The sequence below is a fragment of the Suricata suricatta genome, chromosome 5 (genome assembly GCF_006229205.1).
Source record: "Suricata suricatta isolate VVHF042 chromosome 5, meerkat_22Aug2017_6uvM2_HiC, whole genome shotgun sequence".
Lineage (NCBI taxonomy): Eukaryota > Metazoa > Chordata > Mammalia > Carnivora > Herpestidae > Suricata > Suricata suricatta.
Window position 1 is genome coordinate 82979569 of NC_043704.1, and position 15641 is coordinate 82995209.

A 15641-nucleotide genomic window follows, 5' to 3' on the forward strand; every position below is an offset into this window, starting at 1 on the left:
AATTGCATATGTTAAAAAATATGAAACTTTATAAAGTAAAAAAACACATTTTTAACTAAAAATAAAAGAATTTTAAATTCTAAAAAAAAATAAAGCAAGCAGTTTTTTTTAATTTTTAAAATTTATTTTTGAGAGACAAAGAGAGCACGAGCAGGGAAGGGTCAGAGAGAGAGGGAGACACAGAATCTGAAGCAGGTTTCAGGCTCTGAGCTGTCAGCACAGAGCCTGACACGGGCTCGACCCACGAACTGCGAGATCATGACCTGAGCCGAAGCTGGCTGCTTAACCAATTGAGCCACCCACGAACCCCTAACCTTACATTTTTAACAAAAATTATCTAAGAATGGATATAGACCTAAATGTAACACACAAAACTATAGACCTTTTAGAAGAAAACATGAGAAAATCTAGGGGCACCTGGGTGGCTCAGTCAGTTAAGCATCCAACTTTGGCTCAGGTCATGATCTCACAGTTTGTGAGTTTGAGTCCCTTGTCAGTCTCTGTGCTGACAGCTTAGACCCTGGAGTCTGTGTCTCCTCTCTCTCTCTGTCCATCCCCTGCTTGTGTGCAATCTCTCTCTCTCTCTCTCAGAAATAAGCTAGCAAAGCAAAAATAAATAAATAAAACAAAATTTAAAAATTAAAACAATAAAAAAGAAAAAAAGAAAATCTAGGTGACCTTGGGTTTGGTCATGATTCTTATTTATTTATTTATTTTATTATTATTTTTTACTTGAGAGAGAGAGAGAGAGAGAGAGAGAGAGAGAGAGAGAATGAGTGGGGGAGGGGACAGAGAGAGAGAGAGAGAAAGAGATAGAGACAGAGAGAGAATCCAAAGCAAGCTCCATGCTCAGCGTGGAGCTCAACATGGGGCTTGATCCCCCAACACTGGGATCATGACCTGAGCCGAAATCAAGAGTTGGATGCTTAACTGACTGAGCCACCCAGGCACCCCTACTAATGACTTTTAGATACAACAGCAAAAGATGATCCATGAAAGAAAAAAATTGATAAACTGTTCTTCATTAAAATTAAAATCTTCAGCTCAGCAAGAGGCATTGTTAAGAGAATGAAAGGACAAACCACAGACTAGGAGAAAATATCTGCGAAACATATATCTGATCAAGGACTTATGTCCAAAATATACAAAGCACTCTTAAAACTCAACAATAAGAAGACAAACAACCTAATTAAAAAGTGGGCAGATACCTCACCAAAGAAGATATACAGATAAGCATACAAAAAGTTGCTCACCATCGTATGTCATTAGGTAGTTGCCAGTTTAAACTACTATGATGTATCGTGAATACCTATTAGAATGGTCAAAATCTAAAGTGCTGAAAACACCAAATTCTGGTTAGGATGTGAACCAACAAGAACTCTCATTCATTGTTGATGGGGATGTAAATGCTTTTACAAGTCAGTTTGTAGTTTTGGGACACCTGAGTGGCTCAGCTGGTTGAGCATCTGATTCTTGATCTTGGCTCAGGTCTTTTTTTTTTTTTTAGATTATTTTTAAGGTTTTGTTTTGTTTTGTTTTGTTTTTTTGAGGGAGAGAGAGAGTGCGCGCTTGAGTGGGGGAGTGGCAGAGGGAGAGGGAGACAAGAACCTACTGCCCTGACAGAAGAGAGCCTGACACGGGGCTTGAACTCATGAACTGTGAGATCATGACCTGAGCTGAAGTCAGATGCTTAGCCACCTGGGCCACCCCTGTGCCCCTAGCTCAGGTCTTGATGTTGGGGTCATGAGTTCAAGTCCTGTGTTGGGTTCCATGTTGGGCTCTGCATTGGGCTTTATGTGAAGCCTCCTTAAAACACATACACACACACACACACACACACACACACAGAGTTTTAGTTTCTTACAAAAGTAAAGATAGTCTTACCATGCAGTCCAACAATTGCGTTCATAGGTATTTACCCAAATGATTTAGAAATTGAAGCCCACATAAAACCTGTGCACACTGTTTACAGCAGCCTTATTAATAATTGCCTGCAACTGAAAACAACCCAGATGTTCTTCTGTAGGTGAATGGATAAGCAGATACCTCTACACAACAGAATATAAGAAATACTACTCAGTGTTAAGAAAATGACTTAACAAGCCATAAAAAGACACAGATGAAACTTAAATGCATATTGCCAAGTGTGGGTGGCCAGTCTGATAAGGCTACATACTGTATGATTCCAACTATATGACATTCTGGAAGAGACAAAACTATGGAGACAATAAAAGTATTAGGGATTCCTTCAAATTTGAGGGGAAGGGAGGATGAATCAGTGGAGCATAGATTTTTGAGGCAGTGAAACTATTCTGTATGTTAATTGTACATACATGACATTATGCATTAGTCAAAACCCAAAGAACAGTACAACTGGAAGAGTGAACCATAATGTAAATTGTAGACTTTAGTTAATAATGATGTATCTATATTGGTTCATCAATTGTAACACATGTACCATACTAATAAAAGAGACTGTTTTGAGGGAGTGGGTTTATGGGAATTTTCAGTACTTTCAGTTCAAATTTTCTGCAAGCCTAAAACTGCTCTGATAGTCTATTAATAAAAATAACTCATCAAATACACTTTGAAAATTCCAAGTGGTTTTGGCTATGGGTGGTGGAATTATGATCGATTCTCCATCTCTCCTTTTTCCTACCTCTTCTTTTCAGTTTTCTGTACTTTGCTAATATGTTCTGCAAAGAAAATACATTATTTTGACAATAGATTAAATTTGAGGAAAGACACATATGAAAGAGGAGAGTGGAAGTCCAGAGATCAAGGCAAGGGTGCTGTTCCCCTCCAAGTCTATGCATTTGCATACTCACATGCTCCCCTGCGCCAGGAGCAGCTGGTTTCATAAGACACAGATGGCAGTGGAATAACTGTCAGGAAGGTCTGAGCCCAGGTGACTTCACTTTTCTTGGGTTCACCTACCCAGTCAGCCGTGCAGCACATGGTACATGGCATGACCCCGTAGACAAGAATACCAGTGTGGTCTTCCATATTAGAACAGCTGGCCTTGCAGCACAGAGAGGGCTACCCGGCCACGCAACACGGGGGGAAACAGGCAACATTGCGTTGTTGAGGCAGGTCCAAGTCCTTTGTGAAATGAGAAGCTTTGACTGATGGATGTTCTCTAATTTTGGACTTGTTCCAGGAACTGTGGGGTTTACAGAGGTGAATAAGGTATTTTCCTTGCCAAGTAGCCCAGGGATCAATGGGGAAAGTACAGTGAAGATCGAGTGGGATGTGGAGGAAGAAGCCGATAGAGGGGTATTATCATGAGGCAATCGTGGTTCTTATCACCTCCCACAGTGCACTTCTCCCTGCGTTACCTTCCATCTCCTGCCACCTCCCCACTCTCCTTCCCTTTTCTCTCCCCACTCTCCTTCCCTTTTCTCTATCATCTCTCTTCCTCTTCTCTCTCTGCTTTCCTGTTTTCCTCTCTGTGCTCTACCTTAGCACAGAATTTTTTTAAACAGTTGGTAGCAGTGGGTCATAAAAACAATTGAGTAGGTCCAAACAATCATTCTAAAAAACTTATTATGAAAAATATTTAAACATGAATAAAAGTAAAAAGAATACATAGTAGTAAAACAAACCCATATACCGCCTTGCTTTAACAATTATGAACATTTCCCAGTATTTCTCTCATTTATGCTCTTTGCTAAGGCAGTTAAAATTACAATGATGTTTTGTCCCTAAAAATTTAGTATACATCTCTAAAAGAATAAGGGGGTGCCTGGGAGGCTCAGTTTTTTAAGTGTCTGACTTTCTTTTTTTAAATTTTTTAATGTTTTTTATTTATTTTTGATACAGAGAGAGACAGAGCATGAGAGGGGGAGGGATAGAGAGAGGAGGCACAGAACCGGAAGCAGGCTCCAGGCTCTGAGCCAGCTGTCAGCACAGAGCCTGACGCAGGGCTCGAACCCACGAACGTGAGATCTGACCTGAGCCAAAGTCGGAGGCTTAACCGACTGAGCCACCCAGGCGCCCCAAGTGTCTGACTTTTGATTTCAACTCAGGTCATGATCTATCTCAGGGTTGTGAGAGTGAGCCCAAACGATGTTGGGCTCCCTGCTGAGCATGAAGTCTGCTTAAGATTCTCTCTTTCACGGCACCTGTGTAGCTTAGTCGGTTAAGCGTCTGACTTAGGCTCCTGGGGACTTGTTAAAAATTTCTCAGGTCTTATTCCACACTACTGAGTCACATCTCTGGACGTGGGGGCCAGGACTCTGTATTTTAAAAAATCCAAACCTATATTTTAGGTGATTCTGCTAGTTTGAAAATCACTGATCTAGACTCAAATGGGTAACCCTGTGATGCCCAGGCATCCCTCACCCTCATCTGTGTCACCTAAAGTGGATTCTCTGTCTTTCCTCTTCATTGTGAGAGGTGGCGCTGAGGGGTCACCCACAGAGGTGAAATCTATCTTTGCAGTGCTTGGAGGATAGTTTCACCTTTCCAGGCTTAGGCAAATCTTTACCCAAAGGCAGAGAATGGTCTAGATTCATAGATTAGTAACACACAGTTTTGTCTTTGTACTAGCAACATCTGTAAAATGAGACTAAAGCCCTTAGAGGGTTGCTGTGGGGCTTGAATGATGTTTGTGAAATGCCTACCATTGCACCAGGCACAGAGTAGTCAGTCACTGAGAATGTGGCAGTGGCAGTTGTTGAACCATCCTGCTGTGATAGGGCGCTACCTATCACAACCCTGGGCAATAATAGATGTTCGGCAGATGTGACTGATTGCTAGTTCTTTCACTGGAGAAGGAGGCAGGTTATTCTGGCTTGTTCCTTGATTTTGCCAGATATTGGAGCAATGTGATTTGTCAGAGACAGGAAATAGATCATAAATAGGAAGGAGAATAGGAGGCTCAGAAAGGATGGTGGACAGGAAGAAGAGAACATAGTAAGAATGTCTATATTCACAAGAGCAATGGAGACAGTGACCATTTGTTTTCTTGGGGGAAAGGGGAGGCATGGACTATTGAACACTATGCAGTCATATCTTCCTAGTTTACAATTACAGGATTTCAGAACTGGAAAAGGGAGTTTACAGACACACCCCCCTCATAGCCCAGATGAAGCAGTTGAGGTCCTGGGAGAGCATGCATTAGACATGAGGGGCAGACTTGGTTTCTGAGGACAGCACTGCCTGCTACATCTTGCCATAAATTCAGACAATTCATCTCCATGGAAACCTTTGAAGACTGTGAAGGTACAGATGTGGGAAAGGACAGCAGCACTCTGAGTGTGATTCTTTTGTATCCCTTTCATTTTCTCCCATCATTCCTATTCATCAGCTTCTCCTTTCTCCTCTTCCTTACCCCTTCACCTATCTCCCCCCTTTTCCTGATTCTCACACATAAGGACCAGGCCAAACCCTGCAAGCTGAGGTCATTTGATCTGCAAAGTCCAGGATGCCACACGTCATCTGTCCCCTTAGCAATGTGCTTGTTTCTAGTGATCAAAATTCAATAGCTATCTCCAACTGGACACCAGGCTTCTGACTACTATTATCAAGAAACGCTGCATTTTGTTTCCTCAGAAATACTTGTGACTCTTGAATAGGCAGAAACCACCATGTAAATGCAATCCAAAGCTGCTGTACTTCTTTGTCTTTAACCTTTTTCTGAATATTTTGCAAGCAGTTGCTATAAAAGTGGTTACTCTTGTTGGGACCTTGCGCATGAACTGCCCTTATCGGACTTCTGTTCTCAGTGTGCTGGGAACAGGAGACTTGATGAAGTCCCAGAAAGATGTGCAGGACAGAGCCTTCCTGGTCATCAGCCAAGTGCATCAGGAGACCACGGCACTGGAGATCTACCCACACACACAGTTGCAAGCTGTTCCTGCTCCGTCCTTCCTTTATCTGTATCTATTCTTCTGGTAAGACATTCCCTGCTGACTAAACATTTACTGAGAGAAAAGAGGAGCCCAGGTTGACTGGGTAGCGGATCCTTCTCAAGCGTCTTGTGTGTCTTTATTATGTCTTTCTTACTTGTCATTCCTTGGCTCTGTCTTAAGTGTCATTCCTTGGCCTGAGGGAGTTGGAAAAAGCAACATGCTCTACTTGTGCAGGCAGAGTGTGAAGAGACCACACCTGAAAGGCAAGAGTAACCTTTCACATGAATCTCAGGCCCTAGGTGAACTAACATCTCTTAGCCACAGCTCACAATCGTTACAGAAAGCATTTACAAATGTCCTCAAATCCCTGGGATGAGTGGCTACTACTAGAAATTGGATCCAGAGTGTTTGGGGCCTGGCTTTTTACATGTAAAAGAGGAAAGCTGAGCTTCCAGACATCGGCTCAGTACCTGGGATGGTCCTGGCATTCTTGTGACCAGATACTCAGGGTCCCCCTTTGTAGAGTGGATTGGAGAACAACCTGACCAGATTAGCATTTGCTCATGCTTTTACCTTGAAGTTCTGCTGAGCTGGATTAGTCTTTTTCCTGAGGAAGCAGCGGGACAGCGATCAACGTGGGATAGCTGCTGGAAGATGCTCCCGGGGCTGACAGGGAGGAAGGCCCAGTGGGGGGCTGGTGCCAGAGCATTTCTAGGATGGAGCATTGGCGCGCCTGACTGTGGCAGACGGAGCGGTGACGCCCTGGAGTAGTTGCACAAAGGAAAAGGCCCACACGGTGGAGATATGTGTCGCACATGCGTGCCCAGTCTTGTCCGCGCACAGTCCGCGCCTCTGGCTCTAAGTGAGAGTGCGCCTAGTGCACGCTGATAACTGCGTGCGACAACCCGGGCGGCTGGGGCGCGAGCAACAGCCCCGGTGGGATGACGGCACGTCTCTCCGTCAGCTCTCTTCTCGCCTCGGCTGCTCCGCAGACACCTGGCGGGCAAGGAGGGGCGCCGAGGCCGGCGTTCAGAAGCCGGGTAATGGCAGGAGCGCCGAGATCGCTGCCTCCTCTCCCTCACAGCGGCGAGGACAGACCCTGAGTCGCCCCCATTTCGGCGACCGCGGCTCGGGCTCACCGTAGGGCAAGGAGCGGTTTCTCCCCTTGGCAACAGATGGTGCTCGGGCGCGTGCGCGCTGCGGGGGGCGGGGAGAGGTGGGCGCGGAGACCCGAGCTCCGTGCGCGCCGCGGGGCGGGAGGCGGGCAGCGCACCGGGGTCGGCGCCTCGGGCCGCCGGTCGCCTCCGCTCCTCCGCTTCTTCGCTCCTCCGCCCTTCGCGCCTGCCGGCCGAGCATCCTTCTTCCCGATCCTCCCGGAAGGCGGCGCCGAAGACCCGACCCACCCCGACCGCAAATCCCGAAACCTCTGCGCTTCCTCGTCTGGCGAAGCTTGACGGGCGGTTACGGCGAGCTTTGGGAAGACTTGCTTTCCCCCCTCCACAACTGCTGTTTCCCTCTCTCTCAAACCAGACATTACGTTGGGAAAGCTGCTGGACTTTAATCTTTAAAACAATCCCTCGCAGGGCGTGGCTGGCCGAGCAGCCCAGGAAAGTTGGCCTGGGCTCTGGGAGTGACTCGTTTTGTGCCTGAAGAGAGAGAGAGAGAGAAAGAATGTGAGGGCATCGCATCCTCGGGAGGAGATGTTTTTGCAACACCACCCATTAACAGCAGTAGAAACACTTTCCTGTTGCTTTGTTTTGTTTATATGCCGAGTGGCTTTTCGGTGAAATGCTATTTTGGTTAAAGGAAGAAATGGCCCCCCAGGAGCTCAGCCGGCGTCTGGCCACAGTGATCACTCATGTCGGTAAATGGAGCTTTTTTTTTTTCCCCTTGCGTTTTATTAATGGAGGTGGGGGCGTAGTCTCGGGAGCCGGTCCTCCCGGCGCTCGCCCGCAGCCCGGGGGCAGCGCCCTCCGTGGGAAGGCCGTGGGGCGCGGGCCCGGCCTCTCGGCCTCGCTGCTGTGGTGGTGGTGGTGGGGCGGCTAGTGCGGGGCATCCCTGGGGTCCCCACGCCCAGCAAGGGCAGGGCAGGCCGGGGGCAGGTGCCTTCACCAGGTAGGTGCCTAGTCCCCCGGGGGCAGCTGGGCTGTGAGGATCCGTTACCTGCGCTGACTCGGCCGGGGTGGGGAGTTGTGTCGCCGTTTTACGAGATGAAGAGAAGGGAGAGGGAACTTGAGGGACGAATGCCGGTGCTTTCCGGCAGAAAGTACTGTTAACCGCCCAAGGCGCGTTCCCAGGCTCGCGTGGTGAAACGCAGTTCCATAGAGGGTCGCTGCACAGCCTGGCTCCCCGGCCGGCTGGACGTACCGCCTGGAGGTGTCAGCACACCCGTGGTGAACCCCAGTGAGAAGCTTTCCAAGCTTCAAGGCACTGACCACTGTGGACCCTCTTGCGTTGAGTTAAAAGAGGGCAGCAGAACATGAATGCCTTGCTCCTGAAATAGGGGTTGTGGTGGAAGGACAGGCCCTATTTAGTAAAGAGGACACTGAGACGGTGGTGCGTTGATTCCTTCGCAGCAGTTTCTTCCCCCACCCCTCCCCTGGGCCTCCCCAAATAACACATTCGGATAGGAATCCTTTGGATGTTGATGACTAGAATTATCGGGGATATTTGCAGTGTTGGTCACTTAACTTCGCAGTCCTTCCATAATGCCAATTAGTTTTTACTGCTCAAGTGAGGAAGTTTTGACCTCAGTGTTCCACTCATTTGCTAAAACGCCTTCTTAGCATTTGTATGTTACGTTTTGCTTCAGTTAATGAACTATGATTGCCCTTTGAGCACCGTAGTCCAATGAATTTAGTGCAATAATGATATACGTCTTGAATGATATGCATATAGGGGTATATTTGTGAAGATGATTTATCTAGAAAGACGCAGTTTTGATGATTCATTTTAAAATATGTTTCTGGTGCCAAAGTGGCTGCTGAACTGGTTTTTCTTTAAGACAAAGGTCAGTTGAATTCTACTGGGGAAGGTTGAATGTGAAATATTTCATGTGAAATGCCTGTGCTTGAAATTGTACATGTGTGTGAAATTGTGATGTAGGGAATGAGTAGTGAAATTAAGAAAATCCAATTTACAGTACCATCAAAAAGAACAAAAATACTCAGGAATACATTTAATGAAAGGTGAAAACATGTCATCTAAGAACTATAAATCATTGTTGAAAGAAATTAAGAGAGCCAAATAAATGGGAAGACATGCCACGTTCACAGATTAGACTTATTATTGTTAAGATGGCAAGATTCCCCAGGTTTTCAACACAGACTCCAGAGTGAAAATCATATACTGATTTCTTCAGTGAAAATTACTTCTCCTTAGAAGGCCTATTTAAACTGGATTTATTCTTGTGATACAACATGTATAATAGGCCATGAACTTTTGTTGTTGCTGTTGTGGGATAGTGTTTTGCTGTTTCATTTATCTGTTGTTATGTAACAAATGACTCCAAAAGTTAGTGCATTAAAACAGCAACCCTTTAATTATTTTTCATAATTCTCTCAAGCTGTTGTAATCAGATGGCAACTGGGGCTGTGCGTATGGCACTTTGATGTTTCCTCTTGTGGTCTCTCTCTCCATGGTGGCATCTCATCTTCCAGGTCCTCTCCCTGTGGCCCTTTCTCCAGGTCTTTCCTCAGAGCTCAGGTCTCTGATAGGGATGAAGCAGAAGCTGCCAGGACTTCTTGATGACTGGGTTTGATGTCCTATTAAGTCACTTCTTCCAAGTACGTTTGGTCAAAGCAGTCCCAGGCCCAGCCCAGATTCAAGGGAAGGGGGCACAAGCTCCTTCTCTCAATGGGAGGATTGGCCTGCCCACTCATGAGGCATGGAAATATTGGTTTCTGTATCCATTTTCTATGTTGCTATAACAAATTACCACAACAGTAGTGGCTTAAAACAGCACAGATTCATTTTCTTAACAGTTTTGTAGCTCAGACATTGACAGAGGTCTCACCAGGCTGAAGTCAGGATTTCAGCAGAGCAGCATTCTTTTCTGATGGTGCTGTGGGAGAATCCATCCTAGGCTTGTGGCCTCTTTCCTCCATCTTGCTCCTAAGTCAACAATATCTGGCTGGTCTTACTTACTTACTTATTTATAATTTTTAATTTATATCCAAGTTAGTTAGCATATAGTGCAATAATGTTTTCAGAAGTAGATTCCAATGATTCATCTCCTATGTATAATACCCAGTGCTCATCCCAAGGGTAAGGGTGTCTTCCTTAATGCCCCTTACCCATTTAGCCCATCCCTGCACCCACCGCTGCTCCAGCAACTCTAATTTGTTGTCTGTATTTAAGAGTCTCTTTTCGGGCACCTGGGTGGCTCAGTTGGTTGAGTGTCGACTTTGGCTTAGGTCATGATCCCACAGTTTGTGGTTTCGAGCCCCACATCAGGCTCTGTGCTGATAACTCAGAGCCTGGAACCTGCTTCAGATTCTGTCTTTCCCTCTCTGTCCCTCCCCTGCTCATGCTCTGTCTCTCTTTCAATAATAAGTAAATGTTTAAAAAAATTAAAAATAAGAAAAGAGTCCTTAATGTTTTGTCTCCCTCTCTGTTTTTATATTATTTTTGCTTCCCTTCCCTTATGTTCATCCATTTTGTATGTTAAATTCCACATATGAGTGAAGTCTTATGGTGTCTTTCTCTGATTAACTTATTTCATGTAGCTTAATAACCTCTACTTCCATCCAGGTTGTTGCAAATGGCAAGATTTCATTCTTTTTGATTGCCGAGTAATACTCCATTATACTTATATACCACATCTTCTTTATCCATCGTTGGACATTTGGGCTCTTTCCATACTTCGGCTACTGTTGATAGTGCTACCAGAAACATTGGGGTGCATGTGCCCCTTTGAAACAGCATACCTGTATCCCTTAGATATATACGTAGTAGTGAAATTGCTGGGTCGTAGGGTAGTTCTAGTTTTAACTTTTTGAGGAACCTCCATACTGTTTCCCAGAGGGGCTGCACCAGTTTGCATTCCCACCAGCAGTGCAGGAGATCCTCTTTCTCTGTTCCCTGCCAATATCAGTCATCGCCTGAGTTGTTAATTTTAGCCATTCTGACGGATGTGATGTGGTATTTTATTGTGGTTTTAATTTGTATTTCCCTGATAATGAGTGAGGTTGAGCATTTTTTCATGTGTCTGTTAGCTTTCTGGATGTATTCTTGGGAAAAATGTCCATTATCATGTCTTCTGCCAATTTCTTCACTAGATTATTTGTTTTCTGTGTGTTGAGTTTGGTAAGTTCTTTATAGATTTTGGATACTTACCCTTTATCTGATATGTCATTTGCAAATATCTTCTCCCATTCTGTTGTTTGCCTTTTGGTTTTGCTGTTTGTTTCCTTCACTTTTTATCTTGATGGTGTCTCATAGTTCATTTTTGTCTTTTGTTTTCTTTGCCTCTGGATGTGTTGAATAAGAAGTTGCTGTGGCCAAGGTCCAAGAGGTTTTTAGCTGCTTCTCCTCTAGGATTTTGATGGCTTCCTGTCTTACATTTAGGTCTTTCATCCATTGAGTTTTTTTTGTGTATGGTGTAAGAAAGTGGTCCAGATTCATTTTCCTGCTGTTGCTGTCCAGTTTTCCCAACACCATTTGCTGAAGAGACTGTCTTTATTTCATTGGATATCCTTTTCTGCTTTGTCAAAGACTAGTTGGCCATATGTTTGTGGGTCCATTTCTGGATTCTCTGTTCTGTTCCATTGATCTAAGTGTCTGTTTTTGTGCCAGTACCATACTGTCTAGATGATGACAGCTTTGTAATACATCTTGAAGTCTGGGATTGTGATGCTTCCAGCTTTGGTTTTCTTTTTCAGGATTGCATTTGGCCGGTCTTTCTTGTGTTGCCATCTCTATGGTTCTCTCTTTTGCTTCCCTTTTCTAATTTTAAAGACTCTTATGATTTCATTGGGCTCTCCTTATTTTAAGGTCAGCTGATTAGCAGCCTTAATTCCATCTGCAACCTTAATTTTCAGACCTACACAGCATCTGGGTATGAGGATGCAGATATCTTGGGGTGGGATTAGGGTTTAAGGAGTTTTTCTGCTACCACAGTTGCCAATTTGGAGGCCAGCTACCTCACTACTTCACTGAACATTGGTAATGTATGCTGTGACTTATGCCTTTGAGTTGTCCATTTTGGGATGGTGAAGGAGAAGGAATAGAATTCCAGTTTAATGGTAACCTAAGTCAGGCATTAAATTTACTCACATATAATGTGGTGCTCTAAAGAGACTGAGTGGATGCCATTGTGTGTATGATGGAAAATTCCAGCTTTGTGCAAAGGGTACCAAGCAAGTATTAACCAAAATGGTATCATGGTGATAACAAATATACATATTACAGAAAATGGTCATTTGTTAAATTAGGAATTACAAATATCGGTGTCTAAATAATATTGATTCTGGAGGTGACATCTTCTGTAATGTGGGGAATATCAGTGATAATTCCTGCCTTTCCAGATTCGAATTAAGGCCATGCACAGGCTTTGCCAGCAAACAGCTGTGTAGCCTTTAGCACATCACTTTGCCTCTGAGTCATGGCTCCCACATACGTAAAATGCAGATAATAATACTCACAGGATTGGTAGAAGATGAATGTGTAAATGGTGCCTTGTGAGTCCCTAGTACCTGCTAGAGGGAGAAACTTGAGAAGCAGTGATAGTGAGAATGACTTTAGATAAAAGGACAGCATCATCTCCTACTGTGTCCTTTGCCCTAGTCCATCAGGGACACCATTGATATTCTTCTCTTTCTCTTGCACCCATCTGTTCCTTGTGGAAGTCTATTCAGTAGGGTTGAAGGCTAATCCTCATATGCTGCTTTGGAGAAGAGTTTATGTTTTCCCTGCCTCAGGCCACACCTTTGCTTTCTTCTCTGCAGTACCAAATGTAAAACTCAGAAGCAAAGCCCAACTGCCCGAGTATTGCTGACTCTTGGTACATGGGACAACCTCGAGGTCTTTCCACTGGTGGTGGCAGGTTATAAAAGCACAGGAGAGGGATGTATTGCTGCCAGCAAGTGTTCTTCCTCCTAGTTTCAGAGAGGACCTCCCAACAATGGTTTCTATTTCCAGTGTGTTCTCAGTTGTGCCTGAGCTTGTACCCAGGGAGTCTCATCTCCTTCCAACAGATGCATTACTAAAGCTTTAGTCCTCCAGTTCACTCACTGCTGGCCTTGAGACCAGGATTCTATGTTGTCTGCCTTTGAAAAACACCTGTGGAGTTAGCCTATATGTAGATACAGACTTCAAGCAAGAAGCCAGAAAGACCAACATAGATCAGTGGAACAGAATAGAAAACTGAGAAATGGAACCACAGCTATATGGTCAACTAATCTTCGACAAAGCAGGAAAGAATAGCTAGTGGAAAAGAGACAGTCTCTTCAACAAATTGGGCTGGGAAAACTGGATGGCAACATGCAGAAGAATGAAACTGGACCACTTTCTTACACCATACACAAAAGTAAATTCAAAATGGATGAAAGACCTAAATGTGAGACAGGAAACCATCAAAATCCTAGAGGAGAAAGCAGGCAGCAACTGCTTTGACCTTGGCTGGAGTAACTTCTTACTATCTATGTTGCAGAAGGCAAGGGAAACAAAAACAAATGAACTATTGGGACTTCATCAAGATAAAAAGCTTCTGTATAGTGAAGGAAACAATCAGCAAAACAAAAATGCAGCCTACAGAAGGAGAGAAGGTATTTGCAAATAACATGTCAGATAAGGGGTTATTATCCAAAATCTATAAAGAACTTACCAAACTCAACATCCAGAAAACAAACAACCCAGTTAAGAAATGGGCAAGAGACGTGAATAGACACTTTCCCAAAGAAGAAAGACATCCAGACGGCTAACAGACACATGAAAAGATATCAACATCACTCATCATCAGGGAAATACAAACTAAAACCACGATGAGATACCACCTCACATCTATCAAAATGGCTAAAATTAGGGTGACTGGGTGGCTCAGTCGGTTAAATGTCCAACTTTAGCTCAGGTCATGATCTCATGGTTTGTAGGTTCAAGCCTCACATCAGGCTCTGCACTGACAGTGTGGAGTTTGCTTCAGATTCACTCTCTTACCCTCTCTCTCTGCCCTTTCCCCACTCATGCTTTCTCTCTTGGAAATACATAAGTAAACTTAAAAAGAAAGAATAGCTAAAATTAACAGCAGAAGAAACCACAGGTGTTGGTGAAGATGCACTGTTGGTGGGAAAGCAAACTGTTGCATTCAGTCTAGAGAACAGTATGGAGGTTCCTCAAAAAATTAAAAATAGAACTACTCTAAAATCTAGTAATTACACTACTGAGTATTTACCCAAAGGATAAAAAAAAGTACAGATTCAAAAGGGTACATAAACTCCAATGTTTTATAGCATTATCAACAAATAGCCAAATGATGGAGAGCTCAAATGTTCATCAACTGATGAATGGATAAAGAAGGTGATATATATATATATATATGAATGAAAATTTTTAGAATTTTTATTTTTGAGAGAGAGAGAGAGAGACAAAGAGAGAGACAAAGCACAAGTGAGGGAGGGGCAGAGATAGAGGATGACATAGAATCTGAAGCAGGCTCCAGGCTCCGAGCTGTTAGCACAGAGCCTGATATGGGGCTCAAACTCAAGAACTGTGAGATCATGACCTGAGCCAAAATCAAGAGTCAGACACTAAACTGACTGAGACACTCACTCACCATTATGTACAATGGACTATTACTCAGCCACCGGAAAGAATGAAATCTTTCCACTTGCAGTGATGTGGATTGAGCTACAATGTATTATGCTAAACAAAATAAGTTAATCAGAGAAAGATAAATACCATATGTTTTCACTCATGTGGAAATTAAGAATCAAAACAGATGAACATATGGGAAGTTGAGGGAAAAGAAAAGAGAAGGAAGCAAACCACAAGAGACTCTTAACAATAGAGAACAAATTGAGGATTGATTGAGGGAGGTGGATGGGAGATGGGCTAGATGGGTGATGGGTATTAAGGAGGGCACTTGTTGTGATGAGCACTGGGTGTTGTATGTAAGTGATGAATCCCTGAATTCTACTCCTGAAACCAATATTGCACTGTGCGTTAATTAGCTAAAAGTAAAAACAAAACAAAAACAAACTAGAAAGTCTAAGAAGAAGCATACATGTTAAAAAATTTTTTTTATGTCTTCATTATTTTATTTTGAGAGACAGAGAGTGAGTGGGGGAGGAGCAGAGAGAGAGGGAGACACAGAATCTGAAGCAGGCTTCAGGCTCTGAGCTGTCAGCACAGAGCCTAATGGGGGGTGGGGGTCAAACCCACGAACCATGAGATCATCACCTGAGCCGAAGTTGGTGCTTTACCGACTGAGCCACCCAGGTACCCCAAAGCAGATGTGTTTAAACTTTTACCATTTAGGAATATTAGTGGGTAAAATTTATTGAATGCTAGGCCTTTCCATATGCCTTTGTATCTTTACAATTCTGGAAAGTAGGTGTTATTACTCTCATTTTGAAAAATGAGAAAACTAAGAATAAATTAAGTTCAGTAACATGCTTAAAGCCATAGTGTTACCAAATGTAGAAATCAGGATTTGAACTGAGATCTGATTTCAAAGTCAATGTTCTGTTTTATCAAGGCAAAATTTTTTACTGCTGCTTGAAAATAATTTAAACTGGATATTTATGTTAATTTGGTACTGGGGAAGGATTTCTGCCTTACCACCCTGTT

At 43.7% G+C, this 15641-nt stretch overlaps 1 protein-coding gene and 1 long non-coding RNA gene across 4 annotated transcripts in view; one reads left to right on the forward strand and one right to left on the reverse strand.

Annotated features, from left to right (window-relative positions):
* The first annotated feature begins 7111 nt into the window (after positions 1–7111).
* MCF2L2 (MCF.2 cell line derived transforming sequence-like 2) overlaps positions 7112–15641 on the forward strand; it is a 227575-nt gene continuing 219045 nt past the window's right edge. For all 3 annotated transcript variants that reach the window (XM_029939799.1, XM_029939801.1, XM_029939800.1), the window contains exon 1: positions 7112–7719. In XM_029939799.1, the coding sequence (XP_029795659.1) occupies positions 7644–7719 (76 nt within the window). In that variant the 5' untranslated portion in view covers positions 7112–7643. The remainder of the gene's footprint in view (positions 7720–15641) is intronic.
* LOC115291969 lies at positions 7389–8142 on the reverse strand. Its single transcript, XR_003908741.1, has 2 exons — positions 8019–8142; positions 7389–7501 (listed from the first exon to the last, which is right to left on the reverse strand). It is a non-coding gene; the product is annotated as an uncharacterized LOC115291969 (long non-coding RNA).